The sequence below is a fragment of the Asterias rubens genome, chromosome 5 (genome assembly GCF_902459465.1).
Source record: "Asterias rubens chromosome 5, eAstRub1.3, whole genome shotgun sequence".
Classification (NCBI taxonomy): Eukaryota; Metazoa; Echinodermata; class Asteroidea; order Forcipulatida; family Asteriidae; genus Asterias; species Asterias rubens.
The window spans coordinates 3,757,504-3,773,381 of record NC_047066.1 but is presented as its reverse complement, the minus strand read 5'-3'; the positions used below and the strand labels follow the sequence as shown (position 1 = coordinate 3,773,381).

Below are 15,878 nucleotides of genomic sequence, written 5' to 3'. Positions count from 1 at the left end.
CCGTACCATTACAGTTGTGTATGTAATATTCATTTACTGTCATCATTTGTAATCCTCATCATCTCAGGTTCTAATCGTCCTCATAAAGCACATGATTGTATATGTATTCAAACTAATTTTCGTATCTTCTCTAAAGAAACTGGACACTATTTGTAATTGTCAAAGACCAGTCTTCTCACTTGCATAAAGTAACAAACCTGTGAACATTTGAGATTGATCGGTCGTCGGAGTTTCGAGATAACTATGAAAGAAAAAAACACCCTGGTCACAAAAAGTTGTGTGCTTTCAGATGCTTGATTTCGAGACCTCAAATCCTCAACTTGAGGTCTGGAAATCAAATTCGTTAAAAACTACTTCTTTCTCGAAAACTACGTCACTTCAGAGGGAACCGTTTCTCACAATGTTTTATACACACTCACAATTAAACTATCAACAGCTCTCCTATGCTCGTTACCAAGTTAGTTTTTTATACTAACAACTATTTTGAGTACTTACCAATAGTGTCCAGTGCCTTTAATTATAATAATTAATATAAAACTGGCTAAACGAAGAGACGTACGTAACCAAAATCCTTACCCTGTTCGCAGACCTCCCTCAAGCATTATAGGTTCCTGCATGCCAACGTCACATCGATTTATTCTATTTAGAACGACACATTTCTACCTCATAGTTGAATACTAAAAGGCCTATTGAAATGTCTTAATCATTCAAAACGTCCCCCTTAGTCCTTAGAAAATATCTCCCAAGTTGCAGATGATAATAGTGTATTAAGAACGAACGGAGAATGAAGAACAGACCACAGTATAAAGCTATTCAGAATTACACCAGCTTAAAGGCAGTGGACACTATTGGTAATTACTCAAAATAATTATTAGCATAAAACCTTTATACGAGTAATGGGGAAAGGTTAATAGTATAAAACATTGTGTGAAACGGCTCCCTCTGAAGTGCCATAGTTTTCGAGAAAGACGTAATTTTCCACGAATTTGATTTCGAGACCTCAGAATTAGAATTTAAGGTCTCGAAATCAAGCATCTGAAAGCACACAACTTTGTGTGACAAGAAAGTTTTTTCTCTCATTATATTCTTGCAACTTCGACGACCAATTGAGTTCAAATTTGTACGGGTTTGTTATTTTATGCATATGTTTAGATACATCAAGTGAGAAAACTGGTCTTTGACAATTACCAGTAGTGTCCAACGTCTTTAAAGGAAACTCTAAGAAAGATGGAATTGGAAACGAATACTCATATAAAAAAAATACGCTGTCTTGTTTAGATAATTTATATTGATACAGAAACGTGACATCAAGACACCGAGATTGATATTATGTTTTAAAAGTGGGTAATTTCATCCGTATCATTTAATCACTGACAACACCGTCTTTGCCGTCGTAAAGAATATGCTATATTCCGTTTTTTTTTTTCAATTTGTTTCCCAAATTATGCATTAAATAATAAATTTGTAATAATTTGAACTCAGTTGGTAATCAGAGTTGAAAAAAAGATTAATGAAAGAAAAACACCCTAACTTGATGCACAATTAATTTTTTTTTTTCAGATGCCTTAAAAAGCATTAGACCTGAAGTCTTTATATATTATTTGAGTAAGAAATTTCTTCTTTCTCAAAAACTACGGAACTTCAGAGGGAGCCGTTTCTCACAATGTTGTATACTATCAACAGCTCTACGTTCCTTTAAATTTCAGCCACCTTTGTTGACATCATGTAGAGTAAGAATTTTATGACCGCAGAACGTTGTTGATTGTAGCCAAATGAGTCTTCATTTATGTTCTTGCGAGCTACTTCAATTAAATGAACACACGCAGACATTTAATTAATTACTACGGTGTAGAACTTGTAAAGTCATTGATTGTCTGAGTGTGAAAGAATACCTCAATCAATTGTTTTTATTAGAAAAGAAAAAACATGTGAACGAACTAATGACGTCAGACTCTCTTAAAGGGTGTGTATAACATTGGCAGGAGTAAAGATATAAATGTTCACAGATTTGCAGAACAAACAGGATCACGTGTATGACCGATGAAGGTTAAACTTTCACGGGTTTCTTAATATTTCATGTCTATGGATGGTCAAATTAAGTGATGGTGATCTTTGACAATAACCAAAGTGACACACGTGCTTTAAAGGCATATTTAACACATTGTTAGCGTACAAACTTCTTCATAACAAGCAGTGGAGAGATTTCATTTCATTTTATTTGCCAGCAAACATGACAAAACACATACATGTATTACAAAAATTCCACATCAAAGATTTACAAGAAAATGCAATACAATGGTTATAAAAAGAGATGTTGATAGTATAAAACATTGCAAGAAACGGCGCAATCTGATGTAACGTAGTTTTTGAGAAAGAGGAAATGTCTCACTTAAGGCATCTAAAAGCACACAAAATTTATTCTGAAAGCACACAAAATTAAGTTGTGCAAAAAAGGTTTTTTCTTTCATTATTCTCTTGCAGCTTTGAAGACATGTTGAGTCAAAATTTACACGGATTTTTAAATGTGTATGCATATGTTGCGATACACTTATTGGACACTATTGGTCAATACACTATTGGTCAATACTCAAAATAATTTTTTTAGCATAAAACCGTACTTGGTAACGAGTAATGGGGAGATGTTGATAGTATAAAACATTGTGAGAAACAGCTCCCTCTGAAGTGACGGAGTTTTCGAGAAAACAGTAATTTTCCTCGAATTTGATTTCGAGACCCCAGATTTAGAATTTGAAATCAAATCTCGAAATCAACCATCTGAAAGCACACGACTTTGTGAAACAAGGTTTTTTCTTTCATTATTATCTCGCAAATTCGATGACCGATTGAGCTCAAATTTTCACAGGTTTGTTGTTTCTGTGCATATGTTGAGATACACCAATTTGAAAGACTGGTCATTGACAATTACCAATAGTGTCCATTGTCTTTAAAGCGAGAATATTGGTCTTTGAAAACTAAATGTGTCCACTACTAGCATTAATCATCCCTGCAGTTGCAGTTGTCATGTATCCATCACTCTTAGTCTTATCCTTCGTGGTCTTATATGCACGGAGAGCATCTAAGGAATTTAGTGAGAATGGATCGCTAAGTACATATAGGAGTAGGCTATTGCTGCATGATGATTCAGTGTTGCGTCGCAAGAGCTCTTTACCGATTTTTCATGCACTTTTGGTTCATCTCAGATTGCACTCACTCGTAGTTCGCCACGGGGGGGGGGGGGGTATGACCCACCGCTGTGTTTAGTTGTCTCAAAAACCCTCTCCTGTACAGTTAGGTCTCCTTATTTTTTGAGTTGGACTTATGATAAGTTAAGAGATCATTCATTTGACATGTTCGTGTACTATTGATTCCAACCCGATCCCATCCCCTCTGCACCATTCACGTCGTTTCTGTAGCTCTCCCAACGACCGACCAAGCCATTCGTGTCACGTAATATGTCTACCTGCATGTCATGTTTATGGAGAATCCCACATAAACCACTGCTTGTATAAATCGAAGAAGCTTTTTTGTGCTGCTCTGTTTCTGTCGGTCGTTTGGAAAGGTTGATTCTTTTTTATGGAAATCCCTGGTAATCATTCCTGTAGATGAAGTGTTCTGTTTATGCCCGCACGATGCCAGTCCGCTATTTACACTCTACCGAAACCTTTAAATACACCTCATAGGAATTGGAGATTCTTTGGTTTGTGTTTTGATTTGGGCGGGAAATTTACGATCGATTTTGGAGAGCCCGTAATTCCGTCAAAATGTTGTTTGTACTCGTATTTAGGCCCGATCTGCAAACCAAACACATCACTCCGGTTTGTTTGGGAGTAGCGGGGAGGTGCATGAGTTATAGGCAGCATCGGGGCTAATGTTGTGGTTTATGGTTGTCATTATACAGTGGGTGGGTTGTCACGAATAAGACCTTCATCATGACGCAGCCATCTTTAATTTCTCTCATTTATATTAATACCAAACCGAGGCTGGAAGAACAAAATTGCCTTATTCCTATTTGCATTCATTATTGATATTTGATACGAAGAACATGACCAAGATGGAGACAGCATGATAAGCAGCAGATTCTGTTTCAAAATTACCTTGAAATCGGGCAACATTCCACCTAATCTTGTTTAAAAATCCCCTTTATAGCCACTTTCCTGGTCGGCCTGACCCGGCTAATGCCCGGGGTCAGAATCCCCCCTTCCCCCTCTCAATCGCCCGGGAGTTTTTAGAGTTTATCTAAAATTTATGTGATACAACACGATGTTTTTGCATATGATGACAAATCGATGTCGTTTGCAATTTACAATAAATTCTTACAATCCAAGTAATTCTTTTGATTCACACATCGGGCCAAGCCTCTATGCTTAATAATCTTTATACAGTCACGGTGCTTGGTATAGTTCTGCATTTTCCCGATATGAATTCGGTGCTTAAGGCCCTCGGACTATTCAAACAACCAGAGTCAATACGCAGGGACAAACTGGCCAGGAAAATAAAGACTGAAAGATGATACACGATAGACAAATAAACATCAGAGAATCATCTCAGAGATTCACAATGGTTTCATCATAGAGCAAGCACCCCCCCCCCCACAAAAAGGGAGACAGATGCAAAAACGATACCAAGCATGTTTCACAATGTGGCTTGTTGCCTTAGAAACAGATGTGTCACATTGGTGTTGTCAAAGATCAGTTTGCCTAAAAGGCACTGGACTTCATAATTACATAAGACACATAATTATAAATATTGAGAAACTGATTGAAGGCCGTGCCCAAATTGGCGGCTACGGCTACGGCTGGATCACTACGTCATCATGCGTTGAAGAATAAGGACATCCATAGCAACACCCTTAGCAACAGTCGTAGCCATAGCTGTATGCGCCATCTTTGTATACGGCCTTACACCCTTTCAAACGTCGGATTGTTGCCCTCAACGTTTCTGAAAAGACATGCCCATTTCGTTCCATGACAAACTGTGATCGCGGCACTATAATCAAACCCTTATGTCACGTACGGAAACAGCGTCTTCCGGGTTTGTCTAAAGGTTGAGTGTTTTAATTTCATAAACATCGGTTTTTAATCGTGAAATTGGATATTTCATACAAAGCTTCATTATGGACCCCCTCCATTTCCAAGGTTATTGTCAATCTATATATTCCCTCCGCATTATGTATTTACACCTTCACATATTTCTGTACATAATTGTAAACTTTCTTGTGTTTGGATTTACATTCCCTCCGCATTATGTATTTACACCGTCGAATCTTTCTGTATTATAATTGTAAGCTTGTGTTTGGATTTGGAAATAAAGTTCAGTTGATAGGAATAATTAATAATCATATTCCCATCTTATTGAATTAAGTCACCGCTTGAAATTTAAAAATGAAGAGGGTTGAATAAAAATAGTACAAATTAGACCCATCCGCGGCCGTTACCCTTTGGTGAAGCGATTGGACCAATACTGACTCTTAAGTGGACGTTGAGATGCGACACGCAGAGTTCAGAATGGAAGAAAATGAGAGGTTTTTTGTTTCTTTTCTTTTTGAAGATGTCGATGGACTGAAGAGACAAGAGCGGTATACAAGCAATTATTTAGGGTTCCACGGCCGACTATATAGGTCTGAGTGGCAATTATAGTCTAACAACTTGCGTCTTGAAGAACAGTCACAAGGACGTAATTTTATCAAGCGCGGGACCCGAAATGCAATATTGGGACCCGGTGCATCTTCACGTGGTGTGTTCGTATTAAGAAGCCACTGCGCCGTCCAATATTCTCCTTTCAATTAAATCGTTTGATACGATCGCAGTTGTGAATACCGACCAGTGTAAGCTGATGTTATTTGCTTCGCTTAAAGGAACATTACAGAATTGGTAAGAAAAAAACTCACAGATTAACATAAAACTTACACGGTCCAATGATGATGATAGTAGAAAAAATCCCTTGAATTTTTTTTTCTTTTTCTAAAATGTCATATTTGATATTAAATTGTATTTTTTGTATTTGCACACATTTATTTCATTGCTGCATTTTACAAAGTTTTATAAATATATTCAAATTATGAGTAGTTTACAGTATTACTTAGTATCTTAGGATATGAAAGTGTACAATGATTTAGATAGTTATATATTAGGAAGCTTTTAAAGTAGGACAACAATTAGGTGAGGGTGAAGCAGAGGCTTTTGTGCCTTAACCTATGGACAAACAAACAACATCAAATAAATAATAATTAAATAAATAAATAAAACTAATTTCCCGTTTTCAGTTTATCGCTCAGTGAGCGTTTTATTCATTTTTTGTTTTTCCATCGATGTCATGCAAAATGTGTAATCGGTTTTTCACTATTTTTTCGTGACCCGGATGGCTGATCGATCTCAAACTTGCACAGGTTTGTCAGTTTTTGTATATGTTGTATATGGTGTATATTAACAAGTAATTTGTTTATGCTAACAATATTTTGAGAAAATCCCAAAATAGTATCCAGTGGCTTAAAGGCAGTGGACACTATTGGTAATTACTCAAAATAATTATTAGGATAAAACCTTACTTAGTGACGAGTAATGGGGAGAGATTGATGGTATAAAACAGTGTGAGAAACAGCTCCCTCTGAAGTGCCATAGTTTTGGAGAAAGAAGTATTTTCCACAATTTGATTTCGAGACCTCAAGTTAAGAACTTGAGGTCTCGAAATCAACCATCTAAACACACACAACTTCGTGTGACAAGGGTATTTTTTCTTTCATTATTATCTCGCAGGTTCGATGACCGATTGAGCTCAAATTTTTTGTTATTTTTGGCATATGTTGAGATACACCAACTGTGAAGGCTAGTTTTTGACAATTACCAATAGTGTCCACTGCCTTTAATGCTGACACTCTCACGCTGTGTGTACAAATCGAAGTGTGCGCCTCTTCAGTGCGGGCCAAAGATTGGAAGTGTGTAATTAACTCATTAAAAAACAATCAGTGTGATGTAACAGTTGGTAGCAGCTTCGCAAATAAGCAAACAACTCATTAGTTTTTTTGTGGTTTGGTATAATTACAACAGCAGATACCAAGAAATGTTTGTATTACTGACTACAAAAGCCGATGGGTATCACCACTAGATTCCATGTTACAGGCGGTGTTTTTTTGTTAAATCTGAAGATGATCTGTTTATAGATCGAAACGTCGATGAATAACTCTTGATTCAAGATCAATAACTTTAACACTTCTTTTATAATGGAATGGAATGGAATAAATGTCTCTCCGCAACACTAATAATCAGCTGTTGTTAAAGACACAGGGGTCGATTTCACAAAGAGTTAGGACTAGTCCTAACCTAGGACTAGTCCTAACCTAGGACTAGTCCTAACCTAGGACTAGTCCTAACCTAGGACTAGTCCTAGGAGATATATACAAATTGCATGGATAGTCCTAAGTTACGACGAGTAACTGGTCCTAACTCGAGATAAGACTAGTCCTAACTCTTTGTGAATACCACCCCTGGACACAATTGGTATATGACCTCGGGCCTGAAGCCCTTTTTGTGCAACAAGGGTGTTTTCCGTTCATTATTCTCTCGCAACTTTGATGACCAATGGAGCCCAAATTGTCACAGATTTCATGCAGATTATGTGATACACAAAGTGAGAATACTGGTCTTTGACAATTACCAAAGGTGTCCAGTGCCTTTGATAAACCTAACACGGACTATAGAGAAGGTTTTACGCCACTGAGCGTTTACAAATATCCAAGATGGTCCCTCTCATCCATTTATACCTGAGTTTAAAGATAGGTGAAAGTTAATTGTATTGTCTGTTTAAAGCTTAAAAGCACTAGACACTATTGGTAATTACTCAAAACAATTATTATCATAAAACCTTACTTGGTAACGATCGGGAAGAGTTTGATAATATAAAACATTGTGAGAAACGGCTCCCTCCGAAGTAACGTAGTGTTCGAGAAAGAAGTAGTTTTCCACGAATTTGATTTCGAGACATCAGAATTAGATTTTGAGGTCTCGAAATCAAGAATCTAAAAGCACACAACTTCGTGTGACAAGGGTGTTATTTCTTTCATTATTATCTTAAACGACCAATTGAGTTCAAATTTTATTTTCACAGGTTTGTTATTTTATGCAAATGTTGTGATACAACAAGTGAGAAGACTGGTCTTTGACAATTACCAACAGTGTGCAGTGTCTTTAAGCATTTATTCAGAACACTGTACAATTCACAAGTAGAGATGTATCATTCCAGATGACATTTTCTGCGATGTCAATAGACTGGTGACAAATACGAGACAAATGTTATTGAGATAAGCCGATAAATGACTTTTTGGGAAGTGATATAACACTCCATGTGTCGAGTAACGGGAACGTTATTTTTTGTGAGGCCTATAATTAAGACCTATGTCAAAGTAACTGTAAATAAAGAGCGTGGGCGGATAAACATTTCTTGCAGTTTCATCTTTACCTTTTTTTTTCTTGTTGCACGTTCCTTCCAATGTTTTGTTGCAATCCTCTCCCCATGGCATTTATCACAACGTCTTAGGACGTGGATTTCGTTGTATAAAGGCAGTGGACACTATTGAGCATAAACCTTACTTGGTGACGAGTAATGGGGAGAGGTTGATAGTATAAAACATTGTGAGAAACGGCTTCCTCTGAAGTGACATAGTTTTCGAGAAAGAAGTAATTTTCCACTAATTTGATTTCGAGACCACAGGTTTAGAACTTGAGGTCTCGAAATCAACCATCTAAACGCACACAACAACGTGTGACAAGGTTTTTTTTCTTCTTTCATTATTGTCTCGTAACTTCGACGACCATTGAGCTCAAATTTTCACAGGTTTGTTATTTTATGCATATGTTGATACACCAAGTGAAATTACCAATAGTGTCCAGTGTCTTTAAGACCAACGTCTTTAAGACCAACATTTAAATAATACCCTGACATCGGCCCAAAAAGCTTATAAGCACAACAATTTGCTAAGAACCGAAAAGAAATATATCAGAAATAGGTACCAGCCAAAATTACATCAAGTTTATACAGTGTTGTGACTGGTGCCCCACTCAATATTTTCCAAGCAAAGATATTCTTTAAGCGATATTTTTTTGCTTAACAGCTTAATGAAGTTGGGTCCCAGGGGATTTAACTCTAGCACTGTGCTGTCATCCCTCTTGGGTTTAAATTTCTTTTTGTCAGTTCCGACATGAATTAAATTTGATAGTGCTGCTTCCGCACAAAATACTGCTTAGCGAATTTCAGCTAAGCAGAAATGAGCAGGATGCATGTGACATTGTCTTTTGGCCCACTGGTAACCTTAATCCGGTAAGCATAATTTTGCTGTGCTTAGCTATACTCGTTGTACTTAAGCAGCTCTATGAATATTAATTTTGGTTTTTACCCATACACCGATGTGTGTTAGCACTGTATACTCAGTACTTTCCCGAGTCCTGTGAACAAATATCACAGGCATGTTACTCGGGTGGGATCCGAACCCACGACCCTTGCAATTCTAGAGCAGTGTCTTACCAACTAAACTACCGAGGTTGCCCGGTAGCTAGAGGCAGTTCGAATCCTATGTTTTGGCAGCGGGTACCGCAGCTCTATGAAATTGGGCCCAGTTCTGACCATTGAAACGCAGAGTTTATTAGATCCACTGGTTTATTTTTAATGAAACAAATGCAGTTGTTTATTAGCAGTTGTTTTACAATGTAACAATTTGACCTTAGTTGTGCTCTACCGTTACGAAAATAAACAGCATAATGTCTAGACGCGTGTATAGGATCTTTGCTAACCGTGGTCTTATAGACTGGAAGCTAAATGTCAAGTATCAAGCATCGACGCAATGGGGGGATCTGCCGACTATGTATAAATATTATGAATTTGATTACATCTCAATAATATATGAAGATGCACTGTACATACTGGAGTATCTTGAAGGAAATTATGTCACGTTAACTAGAGTTTTTGTTTCTTAAAGGCACAGGACATCTTGTTTCGGTAAATGTCAAGGACCAGTATTCTCAGTTGGCGTTGTTTCTTAAAGGCAGTGGACACTATTGGTAATTGTCAAAGACCAGTCTTCTCATCTGATGTATCTCAACATATGCACAAAATAACAAACCTGTGAAAATTTGAGCTTGATTGGTCGTAGGAGTTGCGAGATAACTATGAAAGAAAAAACACCCCTGTTACACGAAGGTGTGTGCTTTAAGATGCTTGATTTCGAGACCTCATATTCTAAACTTGAGGTCTCGAAATCAAATTCGTGGGAAATTACTTCTTTCTCAAAAATTATGTCACTTTAGAGGGAGCCGTTTCTCACAATGTTTTATACTATCAACCACTCCCCATTACTCGTTATCAAATGAGGTTTTATGCTGATAATTACTTTGAGTAATTACCAATAGTGTCCACTGCCTTTAAAGGCACTGGACACCTTGTTTCGGTAAATGTCAAACAGTAATCTCACTTGGTGTATCCCAACATATGCATAACATAACAAGTCTGTGAACATTTGTACTCAACTGGTCATCAAAATTGATATAGAGAATAATGAAAACAGAAAAATACTTGTTAAACAAATGTGTGTGAGAAATGACCAATAACCTCTTTCCCCAAAACTACATTTTATTTTAAAGAGGGAACCGTTTCTCACAATGGGTTATTTCAACATCCCTCCATTGCTCGTTACCAAGTAAGTAACGTTTGTATACTAACAACTACTTTGAGTAATACCATGTCTACAGTGCCTTTAATGAAAGTAAACTCAATGGCGATTGAACGAGTTTCCAAAACAATTATATTGCATCATGGTTTTTGTGTGTGTTTTTTTGTGACCTCAGAAAGTGCTGATATCATGATCAGTTCCATAATGTACCAATTGATAAGAAGATGAAAAAAAGCTACACATTACTGAGATTGAAAATACTATATGAGATTCAAAAGGCAAACAGGACCTAGTGCGTGTCGAATTGGCTGAAGGGGACTTCCATGCACTCCTCACTCTTCATATTATGCGCTATATAAATGTAGTTTATTATTATTATTATTATTATTATTATTAACAAAAAACATCCCGGGTTAGAATTGAGTGTCATCCGGGTCCCATTGGACAGACTCGCTGGAGAAATGAACTTTGTTTTTTGATTGGTCAAAATTGTGCATTGATACGGGAACACCTGGCGTTTGGCAAGCTGGAACGATCCAGTCCGAACAGGTCATAAAACGGCCGTTTTATGACGAGCTGTTGGAACGTGACGGGCTCCGAATTGGCGGCTATCGGCTACGGCTGGATCGTTACGTCATCATGGATTGAAGTATAAGCAACACCCTTAGCCGTAATTGTAGCCGCAAGCTCGGACAAGCAGAAATCAGATTGCATTTACTAACGCTAAAATGGTTACACTATTGAGGTTATCAGATACGGTTAGCGTACGGTTAGCGCAGCGATGACTTTTAGTGGATGTGACGTCATCACTCTTTGCGCATTTATGGCGTTTGACACAATCTGCTTCAGTGTGTAAGTTTTCTCAACACGAGATACGCGCCGGCACTTCACAGTACTACCATAAGCACAATTGCTTATACAGTTTTAATTCAAGTATAAGTAAATGACAATGTATTTATTTATTTATTTGTTCGCGTTTACAAATATTTGTTAAGACATTTTTAAAAACACTGGGCACTATTGGTAATGGGAGACTTTGGGACGCTAGGTGGCAGCAGACTTACCAGGTCAATTTCCACTGTTTACGTAGTTCTGGGCGTGCGCACATGACCGAGAACAATGGATTTTACCTGGTAAGTCTGCTGCCACCAAGCGTCCCGAAAGTCTCCCATTGTCAAAGACCAGTCTAATAATAACGGAAGAAAAAACACCCTTCTAATAACAAGGTTTTCGGCTTTCAGATGCTTGATTTCGAGACCTCAAAATGTAACTCTGAGGTCTCGAAATCAAATTCGTGGAAAATTACTTATTTCTCAAAAACTACGTTACTTCAGAGGGAGTCGTTTCCCACAATGTTTTATCCTATCAACAGCTCTCCATTACTCGTTCCCAAGTAAGATTTTATCCTTATAATTATTTTGAGTAATTACCAGTATAAGTGTCCACTGCCTTTAAGTATCTATTACTTCGCAATCAATTTCCAGTAGAATGTGATGATGGGTTTCTGTCGATTGGATTTGGATTTGGATATAATATCAACGCTCTTATTAGAGCCAAACGAGAAGAGAGAAGACCATGAAGAAATTTCAGTTTTAGATGTGGGAGGAAAACCCAAGAAAAATATTCCAGGGAACACCCACGCAGTCAAGTAGAGACTGAAAACCAAATCCACGTGGTGCCCCGGTAGGATTTGAACCGGGCCCAATAATTGACCCCTTGCACGCGTGTCACACGCGGCGACTGATGCCACGCTCACCACGTTGGTGGGCAGTTAGGTTTACTTGTATTAATGCCGCGTCGCCTAAAATGCGCACTTCACTGCATAACGACTGCATAAACGCACTGTGAAATTGCCCACCAGTATGGCGCATTCAAGATTTTTTTGATGATGACGTCAGGTGAAATGGCTCAATAGGTGGAAAGATACCAAACCTCACCACTGATTGCATATATCGTACCCAAGTACATCCCTAAACACTGTCCGAATGTCAACATTATAATATAAAATCTAATATCATTAATTGTTTAAAGTGCACCAACATACAATTTTCTCAACACAGTGTACATGTAACAATTAAAAGCTAAAAGTTAAAAAGTTAACAAATTAAAGAGTAAACATTATAGTAAACAAAGACTACCATAACAAGAACGAAACAAATTTTAACCAATGACTATGATAACCAAGAACAACAAAAAACAGCCAAGACAGACCCATCCATTACAAATAAATTTCCAAGAACACAAGCTCTTAAAGGGGAGGGGCGGGTCCTCCTTTTACCACACCCCTTTTAATTTAAAGTCAACAACCTGTCTACCATATTGTATAACACCCTTTCGCGCTAAACGCCCCAGTTAACATTCCTATCATCACAACGCTTCGCCCATTAATCAACTCTGAGTTTCCAAAATGCAACCGACCGTTGCGCTTTTTATTATTGAACAAACAATCTTATATTGTCTAGGTAATTATGGCAAAAGGGATACAAAATGCAATACAAGTTAATTCGATTCGAAACCACTGGCGTGATTGCCTTCGTGCCCCCTGGTCATTCCCTTGGTGCCCTTGAAATGCTCCAGTAGAAATTTACAATTGCCTCATAGGGTGCCCTTTACGAAGGAGAACATGCCTTGGTGCCCTTGGCCTTTCAAAAATGAAGCATACAGGCCTGAAATCAATTTCAAGTATTGGCTTTTAGTCATAATAAGTAAGGTATGTCTTTTATTATGATTAATTGCTTTTGATTGGAATTGTAAGCAAGACTCGTAGACTGCAAACTCTCGCGTGATTTTGATGAGCACGTGGTCACTGTGATTAAACCATTAAAGGGAGTTTCGTCACTGCGTGGACGGCATGGAGAACGTTTAGCCTACAAATTTTGTTTTGCGACGGGAAAAACCCCCAGTATTTTCCCTTTGAAGCCATTTCGTAAAGAGTGTACATTGTCATCGTTATTTTGTTACCATTTCTGACATTTTATTTGTCATCATTTTTATAAGGCATTTTCCATTTACGTAATAAAACAAATACAACAACAGTCAATCACAAGTTGCTAAAGTTGTTGTTGTTGTTGTTGTTGTTGTTGTTGTTGTTGTAGTTGTTGTTGTTGTTGTTGTTGTTGTTGTTGTTGTTGTTGTTGTTGTTGTTGTTGTTGTTGTTGTTGTTGTTGTTGTTGGTGTTGTTGTTGTTGTTGTTGTTGGTGTTGTTGTTGTTGTTGTTGTTGTTGTTGTTGTTGTCTGTTTGTTTGTTAGTTTCGTATTTTGAGACTTCATTCAATCCAATCATAGTTTTCAAGTCATGAAGTAACCCGTTAAAGCCATTGGACCCTTTCGGTAAACGGTATTTTCCGTGTACCACAACTTCTATGTAAAATAACAAACCTGTGGGAATTTAGGCTCAATCGGTCATCGGAGTCGGGAGAAAATAACGGGAAAACCCACCCTTGTATCCGCACGTTTTGCCGTGTCATGACATGTGTTTAAAATAAATCCGTAATTCTCGCTATCGAGAATTGATATTGGTTTACTGTTTTCTCAAAAAGTAAAGCATTTCATGGACTATTATTTCAAGAGAAGTCTTTCACCACTACCTTCTGTAAACCGTGTAAGTTATTTGTAAATTTGTGAATTTTTTTTCCCTTTTCTGTACTGAAAGGGTCCAATGGCTTTAAGTTCGCATTGAAAGTAAAGCAAAATGCAAATTAACATCTATCTGAAAACGAAACATTTTCTGTTCAGATTGAAACCGCCGAATCATCTTAATGAGATCTGCAAGTAACCGAAGCAGCTGCAAAACTTCAAGCTAAATGCAAACTGATGTCAACAGCGATGAGTTCTAGAGTCACTTTAAAGTACAGAAAGCCAAAATGCACGCTAAATTTATCTCTTCGTTCACCAATCTCTACAGCTAAAGTATCTAAATGCATTGGGTACTCAAGCACACATCCGCACAGGGTTGAATGTTGAATAAGGAACAGAGAAATCTGAATAATAGCTGATCAATAAGACTTACCAATGGGTAGCTGGAGTAACATGAAGGTGAATATTACCGTAGAGACGGTGTCCGACCAGTAACGGCATCGCTCCATCGGAACGCACCCCGGTGTCCTCTCACTTCCCGTATCTGAGAAGAAAAATCCTCCTCGTCAAAATGTTATTTTGAAGAAAAAAAAGTCACTCCTCGATCCCGTGGTAGAAAACGTGTATTGGAGAGAGCTTATGTGTTATGCAAGCCCTACCTAGATCTCGTCTTGTGTGTGAGGAAACATCAGCTTTAGGTTTTACTTGATCCTACCCGACTTAAGGATATGTTTTTAAGGGGTGATTTATGATAACATTGCAACACCGTCCATGAACTGCATTGGTGGTGGCGCGAACTGTCTTCTACATATAAAAACTAATCCATGTTTTTGTCGCGGCTTTATCGGTGACACTGCTCCGTGACTATAAAGGTGACATGAGAGAGGAGAACGACTCGTAGAGCCGGCAGCAGGGCGACGACACACTCACCAAGGCCTTAGAATCAGCGTCCACAGCGGGTATGATACATCTCAAGTAGGGGGGGAAGACTCCGAATCCAAGACGTCCATCGGCATTCCCTCTCGCTTCCTCCTCCAAACCCGTTCCCGAAAGTCCTATCCTCACAGAGAGAGAAAAAAAAACAGCTGGATGAAGAAGAAAAAAAACCCGCGTGTATTACTTGCCGTATCATTTGTCACTTGGGCCCGGAAGGTATATACGGACAACCATCCAAACCTACATGCGTCTTGAGATCTAGAGCGCATGCGCGAGGCATTGCGATCAATTGGTTTTGGTAGTGGGCTGCTGGAGATGGAGAGCAGAGAAGAGGCATGCGACGCGTAGCAGACGAACGCGCCATGACCTTAGCAACCGCCTTTCATCACTTTCACCTTTTGGCGGGAAGGAAAATACTTCAGGCTTCGTGTAAGCATGCGGTCTGGGGCCATTCGCCCGAAATCAATTATATCTAGATGAATTTTTTTTTGTTTGGTGGGTTGCTCTGTTATTATTCTTGGACTTAAAGAACATGAAGTTGACATTCCATGCAAATGAATACCTTATGAGTTGTAGTGTGAATTCCGATGATATTAAACCTTCCACTCTTCCAAACGTGGAATGTGTCAGTTTACAAGAGCTCATGTTTTATTTACATTCTGAAATATGTAAACTGGAGTTTTGTATAACAATCTCATAACAAGACGGATCC

General features: G+C 38.2%; 1 protein-coding gene across 1 annotated transcript in view; it reads right to left on the bottom strand.

The window, feature by feature from the left end:
- The window catches only part of LOC117290373 (neuronal acetylcholine receptor subunit alpha-3-like), a 52,247-nt gene extending 36,914 nt beyond the window's left edge, over window positions 1-15,333 (bottom strand). Inside the window, exon 1 of the mRNA XM_033771734.1 lies at window positions 14,664-15,333. Within this exon, the coding sequence (XP_033627625.1) occupies window positions 14,664-14,739 (76 nt within the window). The 5' untranslated portion in view covers window positions 14,740-15,333. The remainder of the gene's footprint in view (window positions 1-14,663) is intronic.
- Window positions 15,334-15,878: the final 545 nt, after the last annotated feature.